Source organism: Thunnus thynnus, chromosome 6 (genome assembly GCF_963924715.1).
Source record: "Thunnus thynnus chromosome 6, fThuThy2.1, whole genome shotgun sequence".
Classification (NCBI taxonomy): domain Eukaryota; kingdom Metazoa; phylum Chordata; class Actinopteri; order Scombriformes; family Scombridae; genus Thunnus; species Thunnus thynnus.
In genome coordinates, this window is record NC_089522.1 from 33,209,055 (window position 1) to 33,224,103 (window position 15,049).

The 15,049-nt window shown below is 38.1% G+C and overlaps 1 protein-coding gene across 1 annotated transcript in view; it reads left to right on the forward strand.

Annotated features, from left to right (window-relative positions):
- Positions 1-15,049, forward strand: part of kcnd1 (potassium voltage-gated channel, Shal-related subfamily, member 1) — an 80,183-nt gene that overhangs the window by 50,160 nt on the left and 14,974 nt on the right. The window contains exons 4-5 of the mRNA XM_067593479.1: positions 12,168-12,330; positions 14,806-14,889. Coding sequence (XP_067449580.1) covers positions 12,168-12,330; positions 14,806-14,889 — 247 coding nt within the window. The remainder of the gene's footprint in view (positions 1-12,167; positions 12,331-14,805; positions 14,890-15,049) is intronic.

The following is a 15,049-nucleotide window of genomic DNA, read 5'->3' on the forward strand; positions in this document are numbered from 1 at the left end:
AGGCAGGGCTATAAAATAAGGATTTAGCTTTGAAGAGTTTGAAGAGTGAAAGATGTAAAGATGTAATCAAATCAATGTTAAATATGATGATCAAAGGATTATTTGTCATGGATAAATTAGTTGATCAATGAGCTATTTGTATTTTCTTTTTTTTTTTAAATAAATGTGTTGGCTAACGTTAGCGAATCTCTCCCTTCTCACTTTGGCCGACCTGAATGTGAAAACGAAATGCTTTCGTCACGTCTGATGAACAATAACGTTTTCTGACTGAATCACAGTCTCGCGTTAAATGTGCTAACGTAATGTCACAATATCAGAACTAACGTAATGTCACAATATCAGAACTGACAGACGGAGATCACCACCAACCTGACTATTTAAGAAGAGAGACTTGAGCCTGAGCGATCAATGCTGCAGCTGCCGTTTTGGGATTTGGACACCGAGCTCCTACTCACGCTATCATTTGGACTCGCAGTGCATCCTGATCCAAATTACACGTATTGATGTAAACGGGCACATACTGACGCATATTGAAATGTGTAGTTTAATTACTATGATCCAGCATGATGAAAGCTTATTTAATATTTATATTTCAGTTAACGCTATTAATTTTGTGTTTAAGCTTAATTGTTACTTAGCAAGAAAGTGGTAAAGTTGGACTGCCCTCTAGTGGACAGAACAACATATAACAACCACATGCTGATGCATCAGCCTGCGTATACAGTGTAAAGGCACATAGTAGATATTCATAGGCTAAATTTGAGCATTAAAAATTTTAATATAATCCAATATTATAATAATAAGGAATAAAATTCGAATTGGATTATAGAGGAAGACTGACAGCACTAATATATATACAGTATGTGTGTACTGTATATATATGTAATGTATATGTAAATGCACCATCATACTACTTCTTGTTTCTTTTCTTTCTCTTCTTTTATTATTTTTTTTTTTTTTACTATAAAATATATAAATATCGTAAGAATGCTATTAGTATGAATGCCATCATATGTAAGCAAATGTAAATCTACATAAAATGAATTCTTGCAATAAAGTCTAACTTTTTTCTTTGAAAAGGCAAAGGAAGAGAGGTAAAATTTAGCCTTTTTGGTAACCCAGGTTGCTAAAATAACTTGAGAAAAGCCTCTTACCTCCAGTTTTAGTGTATTTTCTGTCTGATCTGGTGTCAGGTCACAGTGATTCTATTCAATGTAGGTTAAACACTGCTGTCTGCTGGGAACTGAGCTATTATAAGATCAATTAGACTGACAGGAACACACACACACACACACACACACACACACACACACACACAGGTGGACACAGTAACATGTTCAATATAATACATACAATAATACTATAGAACAATACTGCAGAAAACATAACCTTTGGAAAGCTTCTGTTAAATGTTAAATGTTTCTTCGTGATTTAAATATTTAATTTTTTTTAGGCTTAATGTAAAAATCATTAAAGTTATTGGTCACAATTAGCATTGGGCTTTGATAGTTTTTTCAGGAATCAGCCTTTTCAGATATAGTATGGAATCTGTTAATCGAAATTAGTTTTGTCTTGTTAGCTAAACTGAGCTGTTAAATAACCTGAACTGTGTTAGCTGCTAAACCAAACTGTTGAGATATAACCAGACGGATTTGAACCAAAAAATCTTAGCCACTAAACTTAAATGTTAGTAAACCTGTACAGTTTTAACCTTTTCATATGACAAAAATGTTATGTCCAACTAATCTTACTGTTATTGTGAATTTGACAAGATTGAATTTGACAAGATTTTTAGATGTTTTTGACATGTTTAATATTTGTGGTTTAGAAATGTAATGTTTAAATAATTGAGGCACAGCTGTTGTCTCAATTTTTGCTCATTTTACAAACTTTGTGACTTTTGGACCCTGAAAAATCATGAATAAATAAGAGTTTGGAGACAAAATAAGTAAGTATTGAATCTGCATTATCAAAGCATTAAGTTAGGTTTTGGAACTTGTAACTGTAACTTGATTCAGGAATTAAAAGTAAGAAAATGAAGATTGAGATTGAGAAACATTCGATCAAATCAGCTGTGATCATCTGAATGAAAAATAAATCCAAGGTGCTACGGTCGAGGGTTTCACAGTTTATAATGATGGTGTTCATCAGGTGGTATTACCTGATGAACACCTATGTATGCAACAGCAGTGTGTGGGTTGTTTCTTCTTACTACCAAAATCACAGTCAAACTTTACAACCCAAGAAGCACAAGGTCCATAAACTGCAGGCTAATGAGGCTGATGTTCCAGCTGTACTGCCTGTATTAACAGCTACCAGATGCTCCAGTCGGCTGTCTGCCCATCACAGCTTCATTCATTTACATACTGAGCTGTATTTAACCCGGCTGTCAGCTCTGCGGCTGCATGTATAGGGCGCAAAGTGATGTAGGAAAACAAGAAACAAGTTCATGATTTTGTCCTTCAATAGTTTTTTGGTTTATTACCCTGAACTTTTATGCTGTGTTTACTTTGCATATAGAAAGTTCTGAATATGAAACTCAGCTTCTTATTTTTAAGCCCAGAAGACAAATAATAACCAAATATAAACAGTTAGCATCAGTTAGATTTAATAACCAATGAATTGAAGTGTTAACTGCTAAACTGAACTGTTAGCTATTGTAACTATTTTAGCTGCTAATCTGAACCGTTAGCTAACGTACCTCAACTGTTTTAGCTGCTAATCTGAACCGTTAGCTAACGTAACTATTTTAGCTGCTAAACTGATCTTATTACCACATCAGCTAACTATAATAGCTGTTTTAACCACAAAACTGACAAAATATAGCTAACCTGACCTGAATTGTTGTAGCTGCCTGTCCCGCTAGCTATTTCTGCCTTGCACAGTGCATCCTTCTCATCCATTTTGTCATCCTCATTAGTTTCATCATCCTCATTGTCAAGTGTTGGGTCACATAACTCAGCCTCATCCCCAGTAGAGGACACTGTTATGCTCTCTACTGGGGATTGTTTTAGTTTAAGCAGAGCCCTCACAGGTTTAGGCCAGGTCACAGTCTGGAGCAGCTGAGGATCTTTGTAGCACAATCGTCTCTTTAGCTTTACTCCAATGATGTGAAACTCACTTCGCAGTCTAGGTAATTCATTGATTGTTTATTGCACAGCAGAGGGGACCACATTGCCATGAATGGCTCTTTGTTGACTTTTGGGAAGAGGGATCATTTTGGCAAATGTAATGCATTTGGAAATGAGACGTTAGTCCAATATGTTTAGATTGTCAGCTGGAATATCTGCAAGCTCTAAATTATCGGCCATGGCAACGGATGGCATATTACCATTCTTTAGGTGATCATGGCAAGTGAAACAGATCCACTCTCTCTTTCTCTCATTTGGTACTTTGCACTGTGGTGGATTTTGGCATTTATCACTGCAAATGTGAACAGAACTCCCTGTAAGGCAAGTTTCAACAACATGCAGATCTTTAATGTAATTGGACCTACTTCAGGGTCGCACTTGATTCGTAAAGAGTGCTCTGTGGCAAGTCAAGTCAATTTTATTTTATAAAGCACCAAATCACAACAGAAGTTATCTCAGGGAACTTTTCACATAGAGTAGGTCTAGACCGTACTCTTTAATTTACCAAACATTTGCAACAGCGAGCGGCAAGGAAAAACTCCCCTTTAATGGGACAAAACCTTAATCAGGACCAGGAACTAGATGGGCGCCATCTGCATTGACTGCTTGGGCCGAGAGGGAAAGAAGGAAGTGAGAGGGGAGAGAGACACACAGAAGCACTGCAACAACAATAAAAATAATAGAAATATTACTACTAATAATATTGGTAGCATTAGGCAAAAATGACTGCATGTCTGCAAGCTGTGCAGACATATGGGCCCTTTTTTATTTATGATTGAAAAACTTGGATAGCTTTTCTAATCAAACGGTTATTGTCCTGTTGAGGTTGTCTATTCATCTGTCTGTACCTTTGTTTTATTTCCATTGCACATTTTCACTGCATGTTATGACTGATTCTAAATGCCATGTTGTTCTGTATTTGTCTTGCCTGAGTTGTCTCATTGTTTGCTTTTGTTTGGATCTGAATGCAGGGTCATTTGCATAACAGTTTGTGATATAAGTCCTTTGCCTTAGCCTAAAGTCAGTGTTGTCTTGGTAGCGTCTGGTTATGTAAGACATCTTCCTTCTTTTGAACTCAGCATCGTGGCACATAGAAACTTGTGGTGTGTGACATTTGCCTTTGTCTAAACACACCGTCCTGGCAGTAGTGATGAGTTATGTATGACATTTGTCTCAATTTGAAATTGGCATCTTGATTGTAGTGACAGTTTACGTAAGATCTCTGTCTCTTTTTGATTTGCATATTTTGAATGCAAGTTTTATTTAGGATTCTTACTTTGTGTAACTTTGTTTTCCTTTTAAACTTTACCCTTTGCTGTTTGGTAAGTTTCAACAGATGTGGCGTATGCTGATTATTTACGTGTTGGCACGTCTGATGTAGGATGTTCACTGGTACTAACATACATCAAGTCATTTGCATCAGATGAGACCAAAGCAGTGTCTTTGTGGTGTCATTAAGCATGATGGAGTAACCATCTCAGGTTCAGATTGTGTAACATCAGGTACAGCATTAACCTTTTTCATCCATGGAGGACTCATCAACACTGTGAAAAAGCAGCGACATGAGCTCAAATGGAGCATATGGACTGGTGGCTAACATGTTGAAAGAAGTGACAAACTTTGTTATCAGATCACTTAAATGTGTGAATAGAAACATGACAGCTGTGCCAGTACTGTCTGAGCCATCAGGTCGTCTAGAGAGGGGGTAAAAAAAACCCTGTACCTTCCCCGCTGGTCTAGGAAAACAGCAATGCACACCGAGCTCATGATCAGCAACGTGTAGTTCACCTCTGGTGACAAGCACTGAAGTCTGTTTGCAAGGTTTATGTTGACGCCTTCATTGGTAGAAGCGCTTCATGTGCCAAGTATTGATTCGCACTTTTTCATTATGTGCTGCTGGTTAAAGCCAAATAGAACTTCAGGGATTTCTTCTGCATTCAAATATCTGTGAACTTTCTGTCCTTCAGCGCTCAACTGATTGAGAGTAAGTGCAAACATTGCACGGCCTCGAAGACAAGATCAAGATCTGCACTTTGGAGCACTGATCCACTTTTTTTCAGTTCGGATCTGTTTCCAATACCTGAATTTGGACATCTGCTGATACCGATACCAGAGCTCTTTTTTTAATATTATTATTATTGTTGTTGTTGTTGCTGGTATTATGTATAAGGTTACACAAGACTGTAGTAAACCACACAGCACTTCTTATTAAAAGCAAAAAATATACAAAAATGCATTAAATTTAAATGTATTCCAAAGCAAAACTTGCCACCAGTGTGGAGTGTGACTTTAAGAAGAAATCCAGTCATTTCTACTGGGGACGTGTGCTGACCCAAAACAGCATGCAGACAGAAATTAAAAGTAAAAACAAATAAAGTTATTACAAGCTAAAAGACAAATCTCAGTCTCTTAGAAGAAATAAAAAAATCACTAAAGGAAATAAAAATGTCTCAGTGTTAAAAGAGTCCTGTTGTAGCCCTGGCTGCAGCATGCGGGTGGTCTCCAGTCCACAGCCGCCTCGTCTCGTCTCCAATATAGAGGGTGAAAACAAATCAACAGACTTATCTGTCTCCTACTGTATCTGTATGAGTTTATATGATATAAGGTGGAATAGTCCAGCTGTATCAATGGGTCCAGCGCCTGTGAACTCTGCTTCTCTCCCAACTGGCCAAAACATCAGAATGGAATACGGATCACTGCATATATCAGTAACATCAGTCCGATATCCGATGAGTGAATTACATCAGTATCGGCCCCTGATACCGATAGCGGTATCGGATCGGTGCATCTCTATTTAGGAGGAGTCCTAACTCATGAAGAAAGCTAGAAAGGTTGCAGTTACAGGTGAACTGACCATTTTCTGAATCATCATCATTTCTAGTGCCTCTGACACACGAGTAGCATTAGAAAGCTCAGGGAAGCTTACGTCTCTACTGCTGTCAGGATGAGAGCTCACTGGCTGATCAGCTGGTGTCGGTGGTGTTTTCTCAGCATGGTCACTGGGAGCTCAACTGGGATTTCTCGAGGATGTGAGTCGGATCAAACTTTGTGTAGGTAGCATAAAACTCAATGATGTAGGGACTGTTTACCAGTGAACCACAGAGCCAGCAAACTCAAAGTAGGGACTGTTTAGTGGTTTGTCACTGACTCAGCGGAGAGGAACAGCAAAAAGACAGAACAAACATGACCTGAAAAAGAAATGTGAGGAAAATTTAGATTTTTTTGCTGCATATTAAGATTTATTTCTTTATTTAGGATATGTTTTATAGCAGGTAAACTGTTCTGTTAGCTGACATGAAGTTAACCCACAATAAACTAATGTTACTGAACCTGAGCCAAACTATTTTAGCTGACCTAACATGAGACCAACAGTTTTTTCTCCTTAACTGGTCCATCAGGTAATCTAAACCAAACATTTTAGCTGTTAAACCAGCTGAATCCATCAGTTAACCTGAAATAAACAGTTTTAGCCAATAAACTGACTTTAAGCTCTTAAGGGGACCTGTTAGCTAATGGGAACCACTTAACCACTTAACTGACCCGTTAGCTATCCTGAATGGAACGGTTTTACACTTAACTGACACATTAACCTTAAACCTTAAACTGTTTTAGCTTCTTGAAAGACTGATTTGAACCAAATTAGATTTAATGAAGGCTGACAAAGCTGGACCCCAGTTTATCTTACTGATGTATTATCTTGCTTTGTGTGATTGTGCTTGTGTGACATATATGTGATTGAAATGCAGTTTTTCCATAATTAATAAACTGTCTGTAAGGCTGTGTAAGAGTTAGGAGAAAAGTATGAGGGAAGTGTCAGGATCAAGATTTAGATCCAGTTGATGTTCAGGGTGGATTCATCCAGGCTGTTTGGCCTCAGTTTGACGTCTTCGTCGATTCCTCAGAGTGTTTTTTGCCAACGATTACAGATGAGTCCTGTTCCTCTCAACCCTCTCTGTTATCTGCATTGATCTGCTCCCAGCTGCCAATATCGCTGCCTGCTGAGGGCGGTGGAGGTCCAGTAAAACTGACCCGTGTGCTGTCATTGAACAGATCCCACCGACACTTCACTAATTTACTATTAAAGATACACTCTCTACAACTTGGAATTACAATACATTAAAACTAAAGGGTCAATTGGGTTTCAAAGCTGGTGGTTTTACAGGTTTTAGTCCATTAATTACAAATCACGTGTAATTACTTTTTACTTAGATTTAAAAGTTCTGTAGATTGATTTCATTCCTTTCAGGCAGCTGGTCATTTTCTATAAAAATCAGCTTGCAGAGACATGAAACTTGCTGTACCATTATGCATTACCATCATGTTGGTGCATTTAGGGACCTCCGGCCATGTGAGAAATGTTGGATTTCATGTGTTTACATGGACACCAGTATCTCAGGTATGATTGGCTTGTAGGAATCTCCCAGAGATGCAGGACTGTGACAGCAGAGACCCGGGTTCACATCCTGAGTCCTGTGTGTGTTCAGGTTTGGTTCAGGTTAGTGAAAGATGCTGCTGTGGCTTAAATGTTCATTAACATGTTGAGCTTCAAGTCACTGCAGACTTTTTTCTGTATTAAACAGAGACCAGGATCTTTCTCTGACCTGAACCAGGTGCTGCCAGAGTCTGAACACAACCACAAACACTTTCATACTGCTGCAGTTTCTACCAGCTGAGATTTGTTAGATCATATTTCGGTGGAAAGAACATTCACTCATACCAATATTGTTGCAACTTGCCAAATGCATTAATTAACAACATTTTCTCATTATGTTGGGAGAAAATATAAATCAGCCAGCATTACATTTCATGCATAATATATTTGCTGTTGCAGTTTAGTTGAATATATACATAATTTCTAGGAGACAAGGTCGTCGATTACTGTTGATCAGATGATGAAGGAGAGCAGTAAACCATCAGGTTTCCTCATAATAATCTTTATCAGTCTATCTAAATGTGTGTCTTCATTTCAATACAGCAAATCAAATCTTGCACAAAGCGATAACGTGTTATTCTAACATGATCCATCATGATGTGAATTTTGTCATTAGTTGCACTGAATACGTTACTGACTCTTAAATCTCAGATATGAGAGATGCAGCTCCGGTGAGTTTTCAGAAAATGTTCTAATCTAAGATCTTCTAAACATTGAAGACACTTAACAAAAGGATTTCTAAACTGGTGGGATTGCTCCTTTACGTAACTTCAACCGTCTCTGCTCTTTGATCACTTGATACAAAAGAGCATTTAACTGAAATAATTCACTGTTAGTGAAATTTCCGCAGCATAACATATAATCATTGATTCATTACAGTAGATTATGACGTGTCGGATGCAGATGTTTTGCATTAAAACAACAGATGTGTTATTTCTGCAAGCGTCTAAATGTGTATTCACATTAAAAATGTAAATGTAAAATGTAAAGAGGGGGTTACGGAGGATTTGGATCAACTGTAAAATCCAAATCCTCCAACGCAGAATAATCCACAGCGATTAAATGAATGTATTTAAATTTAATACGTAATGTTTTGTAACAGTTGGAAATGAGAATCTTTATTTTTAGAAGATAAAAACTAGACAATCAACCCTAACGGCAGCTTCTAGCGACAGAGAGAGAGATTCAGTACGAAACACCACACAGCTCTGAAATTAGCTTCAAAGTTTAAAAAAAATATAAATTAGCTCTCAGATATGAGCATTAGAACAGCAGACGGGGTCGTGGCCTTTTATTCTGCAGGACTCAGACATAATCCTCTGCAGCAGGTACACGAGCGGAGAGCTGCAGTTCATTATCTGGATATCTGATTGACTTTACAGTCTGAGGCGATTTGCATATTTGAATATAAAGAGTTTAATTCCACAGTGAGGCTGAAAGCATTTTATTACAGTGGAAAAAGACTCTAACACAGTAAATCATTTAATCACATCAGAACAGTTCAGGTACTTAATCATTCTTAAAGGAAAACAGTTCGCTAAAGACAGAAATATAATGACTGTAAGATTCAGATTTTATGACTCACGCTGTTGGACTTTTTATAAAAATATACATAATAAATATAATTCTCATTAAGCACCAGTCAGTGTTTCCATGATGGAGAATGTACATGTGAAGAGGAGGTAACTAAGTACATTTACTCAAGTTCTGTACTTAAGTATAACGTTGAGGTACTTGTACTTTACTTGAGTATTTCCATGTGATGCTACTTTCTACATTTCAGAGGGAAATATTGTACTTTCTACTCCACTACATTTATTTGACAGCTTTAGTTACTTTTCAGATGAAGATTTGACACAATGGATAATATAACAAGCTTTTAAAATACAACACATTGTTAAAGATGAAACCAGTGGTTTCCAACCTTTTTGTCTTTTGACGTCTTACAAAAAGCAGTGTGTAGTCGGGGTCACATTTCACATGTCTATGAGTTGTTAACAGCTCCACCAAATAGTGATTTTTCCCTCTAAACTTCTCACATGCTTTCATTTCAATAAATGTTCAAATGATCCAATATTTCAGCAAAAATCAAAGATTAGAGAAAAAGTCCAAAAACTGAAAACAGATTTGTGTATCAGAACTTTGTTTTTTCTTCTTTCCTCTCCCATTAATCATCTCACCACCCCTCAGATTTATCTGCTGACCCTTTGGAGGGGCCCGACCCCTAGGTTGGGAACCACTGGACTAAACTAGCTAACTGTATATAAAGTAGTGTAAACTAGCTCCACCTCCAGCAGCTACAACAGTAACATGCTGCTCTAACACTGATGCTTCACTATTAATAATCTAATGATGTCATATATAATAATATATCAGTCAGAGGGACCAAACCACTACTTTTACTGCAATACTTTAACTACATCAAGCTCATAATACTTATGTACTATTACTGCAGTAAAGGATCTGAATACTTCTTCTACCAGTGAAATATGTTTAAATGTTTATAGATGTTTGACTGCGGGTCAGAAATGCTTCCTGAGACATGTATCGTGTACTTTCAGAGGCTGAAAGTAACCATGGTTACTTCAACTTTTTAATGGGCTTTTTATTATGAAATCACAAATTAATTACTGTACAGTCCAACTAAAAATTTAAATTAATTTTGCAAAGAAATCAATAGATTCCATATAAAGGGAAAATGGGAAAATGAACTCAGTGTTGAAATATTGAACAGCAGAATGTTTGATTTAAGCAACTAAAGCACTTTGGTGAACGTTAGTGAAAGATCGTAGTGAAATTAATTTTTCTCGCTGCACTTGATGGAAACCAGAAATGGAGAGAAAGTGATTCTTGGTGATTGTGTCCATGTGAAATGTGTAAGATGAGTTTCACAGTGAGATCAGAGCAGCAGTGTGTGTTCAGTGTGTCTGAGGAGAATCATACAAACCATCCTGGCCTCCTGCCCGCTCTGTAATCTCCCCTTCCTCCTCCTCTTCCTCATCTCTCTACCTGTGATTTATGGCTCAGTGCAATGAGAAGTGAAGGCTGCAACCTGTGTGTGTGTGTGTGTGTGTGTGTGTGTGTGTGTGTGTGTGTGTGTGTGTGTGTCCTTACAGTATACATCTTGTGATATCAGCCCATCTATCTGTAATCAGTCATTTCTGTTCTACCACATGAGAAGATTTTCCATTTTATATGTTTAACTTTAAGACTCAAAGCTGCATCAAAGGGACATAGCATGTTTTTTGTGTTTTATTTATATGCTGTTCTGATGTCAGACATTAAAAATAGTCAAAGTTCAATAACAAAAAAATACTCCATGCTTTCATTTGCAAAGTCACCTCTACTTCCTCCTCATGATGATGTCAGATTGTTCTGTCGCCGTGGTTTCTTCCACCAGCAGGTTAACATTTGTGGTTCAAAGTTGAATATCTTCACTATTTGACTATTTGATGGATTGAAAACAGATATTCAAGGTCTCTTGAATATCTGAATATCCTCTAGAGCAGTGGTCCCCAACCCCCGGTCCATGGACCGGTACCGGTCCGTAGGTCATTTGGTACCGGACCGCACAGAAAGAATAAATAACTGACATTATTTCCGTTTTATTTATTATCTAAGTCTGAACAATGTTTTATTTTGAAAAATGACCGGATTCTCTCCATTACATCCGTCGCATGTCAAGACGCTTGTCTTGGTCATGTGATACATTACCGCTAAAATTAAACCCACAAGCTAGCAAAATGAGTAAAAAACAAACGTCAAGGCTCCCACTGATTCAGAGTTATGTCGAGTTGTATTTTTCATGCACTTTATATTTGTTTTTGTGGTGTATCTTATTTTGAAGGCATGTTTAAATGTTACCATAGTGACCAGAGAGCGTCAGGGGGCAGAGAGGATGTTACTCATGTTATGTTGTTGGCGCAATGTTACGAGGACGCTGCTAATAAAGTTGCATACGAGTACACAGTGCATTCAGGTTTATTATTATATTTAGAAAATACCACAGTTTTTATGCCGGTCGTATCATTTTAGTTTGTTGTATTTATCCGCCGCACCTCAAAGGCCAGTCCGTGAAAATATTGTCTGACATTAAACATTAAACCGGTCCGTGGGACCTCTGCTCTAGCAGGTCAAAGTTTTCATTGATGCTGTGATACACTTCAACATCAACTTGATGGATGTTTGTGGTTCTCAGATGATGGATCCTAATGACTTTGATCCTCTGGTGCCACCAGCAGGTCAAAGTTTTCACTGATATGATGTTTCCTGCCTTTTGCAGGAAAAAAAAACAATGATGATTGTGAATCAACCTCATGATCTCTGTCGCTCCCCTCACAATCCATCGATTCTGGCCTTAGTCCCAGAAACCAATCAGAACCTTCCACACTGGATGTTTGTTATAATTTGATTAAACACACAACGTAATAAAAATATCAAGTGAAACATTAAAGGTATTACTACTTTTCAACACAGGGCCTATCATCTCATCATCATCTCTGTTGTTCTTTAGTTGTGCATATCAATAAAATTCCTACAAATGACTTGATATAAATTTGGTGAGTGATGTTGACTGATGATGTGCCTCTCTTCTCTTCCTGCAGGTACGGCGACATGGTTCCCAACACCATCGCGGGGAAGATCTTCGGCTCCATCTGCTCGCTCAGCGGCGTGCTGGTGATCGCCCTGCCAGTGCCCGTCATCGTGTCCAACTTCAGCCGAATCTACCACCAGAACCAGCGAGCGGACAAGATGAGAGCACAGCAGGTCTGAGTCTGGAGATCCAGATAACATGGGAACCTGCATCTCTTTATGTTGATCTATATGAAGTGCTTTTACATAAAAGTCACGGCAGCAATCTTACGAGGTCGAATCTGAAACGTTTCCGTAACACTTTCAACACAACGTGCCTTTTACGGTAACCTGTAACCATGGTAACTGTAAGGGACAAAGATGGCGCCTCAAAATGCTTAGAAGACGTACAAAATGCAACTAGACTCAGAATCAGAATAAGGTGTCAAATGTAACACTGCTGGAAGTGAAAATACCATAAATATCTGCTGTGATGTCATCATAACTCACTGAATAGTCAATCAATCAATCGATCAGTTTTCCAGCAGGTTGGGTTGTCACAAAGAACTTGACATTTATGTGTAATACAGAATAATTTGTTGATCAAAAATTGTGTTTTTCATACCAAAATACTTCTGTTTACAAACAGCAGGCTGATATTACTGCAGTAAAGTAAAGTTGAGCCTCCTTTTAAATTATTTTAGTATTTTCATATTGTGTTGTTATGGCGACTGTGAAGATTTTAAAAATACAAGATAGAGACTCAGTTATTTTTTTTATAATAGTTGTTACTATTAAAAATATCAAATGTCAATTCTGTTTTATGATTTTCATACTTTCAATAAGTAACAGTTACACGTTCTGCTCGATCAATAGTTTTGTAGAAATAAAACCAAAAGCAGCAGGAAAATTAAAATGCTGCATGTTTGTGTCTGAGAGACACGATCAATATAAATGTAATCTGATATAAGTTTAGTCAGCGTGAAAGCAGCGTTTATTCTTTGAGGGATAATAATGGAATAATAAATAATAATAATCATAATAAATGGAAGCTACAAAGTCACTCATAAAGAAATGCAAAGATCTATGTGTACATAAGGAAATTACATAAACATGAGAGTGAGAATGTGTCTGTTGGAGGGAAAACACATGAATATGAGGAAACAGATTTATATGTGAGAGGAGAATATATGATATGATTCCTCTCATTCTGGCAGCAGAAACTTTCTTTAACAGTTGTAAAGTGTATTTTTTTTTTTATTCATTATTTTGTTCACGATGAGACGAAGAGGCACACATCAAATATTTATTTATTTTTCATACACCAGACTACAGAATATATATTCTATATATGTGATTAAATTCTTGTTTATGATTACATTTCGCCGCCGCAATAACCCGACTTCCCCACGGTACCGACGGTTTCATTCTGTCTCATATTAAATACTCGAGCTTGATGCTGCATGTTGATGTTTTTTTTTGCTAAGGTGGCAGCGGCTGCAGCACACATAAATATACTCATAAATATTTAAAAAAAAAAAAAAAAAAAAACATCGACAAAAAGTCTGTAAAACTTCAGAAAGATTCTGCAGGAGTCAGCAGCTGAACAGTTCCTGTTACAGACATCCGAGTGATGTCGGCTGTAATTCCCGTTTTACAGTGAATGCAGCATGAAATCACACTGGTGCTGTTGTTTAATCCAAATAACAGAAACTTTACAGCACAATACTGATTAAAGGGAGAGTCTGTCAGGATGTACTTCCAGTTTAAAATATTACTGACTGCACCTTTAACGATGGTTTAATGATTCTAACATCTAATGTTTTAGAGGAAAATCTCACCTGAGAGGAGTTTAAAGTTACTACAAGGAACTTTTAACTGGTTCTGAAACAGTCTCGTGATGCCTCGATATGACCTACGTAAGCAAATGAACCAATCAGCAGGAAGATCGGCTATTTCTATATCGTTATTCTAAATGCTGCCGCCGGGTCGGATTCCCCGCTAAATCAGATGAAATGATTTACGGCGCGCAGACCAGAGTAGCAGAGTAGCATGAGGGAGGACGGAGACGCTACTGGGACGAGGGCGGGACATTAAAGTTAGATTTGTTGTCGGCCGACTCGTTTTAAAAAAGACGAGAGAGCAGCGGTGGCCGAGCGAGCTAGAGAGTGAATGAAGAGAGCGAGCGGCGTTACCGAGAACAAAGGAGTGAATCAAAGAAATAAAACATTATTTTCTGATTATTTCACGGCGGTTACGTTCTAAAGCAGAAATAAACACGTCCACATCTCCACACAACCCTGCAGGAAGCTGACACATCGCTGGGTTCGTAATCTTACACAACCACAGACAGATATATGAACCCATCACTACGCATCCTGCAAAACAAATGCAGGCGCCAGATCTTTACGACACGAGACGGTGGCGCTCATGAGAATCGCAGTCTTCACTCTGGGGAAACACTACCGCTTCTGTCCACAGAGGGCGCTAAATCAACACAAAACTGAAGCTCCTGCTAGTAACTTTAAAGAAAGACAAGAGATGAAGTCTGACGGCTTCACTTTAACTGTGTGTGTGTGTTCACGTGTGTGTGTGTGTGTGTGTTCACGTGTGTGTGTGTGTGCGCGATGTGCTGATGGTGCGCTTTTCCTGTGTGTTTCTATCCAACAGAAAGTGCGTTTGGCTCGGATCCGCATGGCGAAGAAAGGCACAGCCAACGCCTTCCTCCAGTACAAAGAAGACCGAACACTCGGGGTGAGACACATACACACACACACACATACACACACACACACACACACACACACACACACACACACACACACACACAGTGACAGTCGATAGTTTCAGGAGGAGTGGATTACAGTCCAGTTAATTCAGACAGGGATGGAGAGAGAGAGAGTAAGAAAAAGAA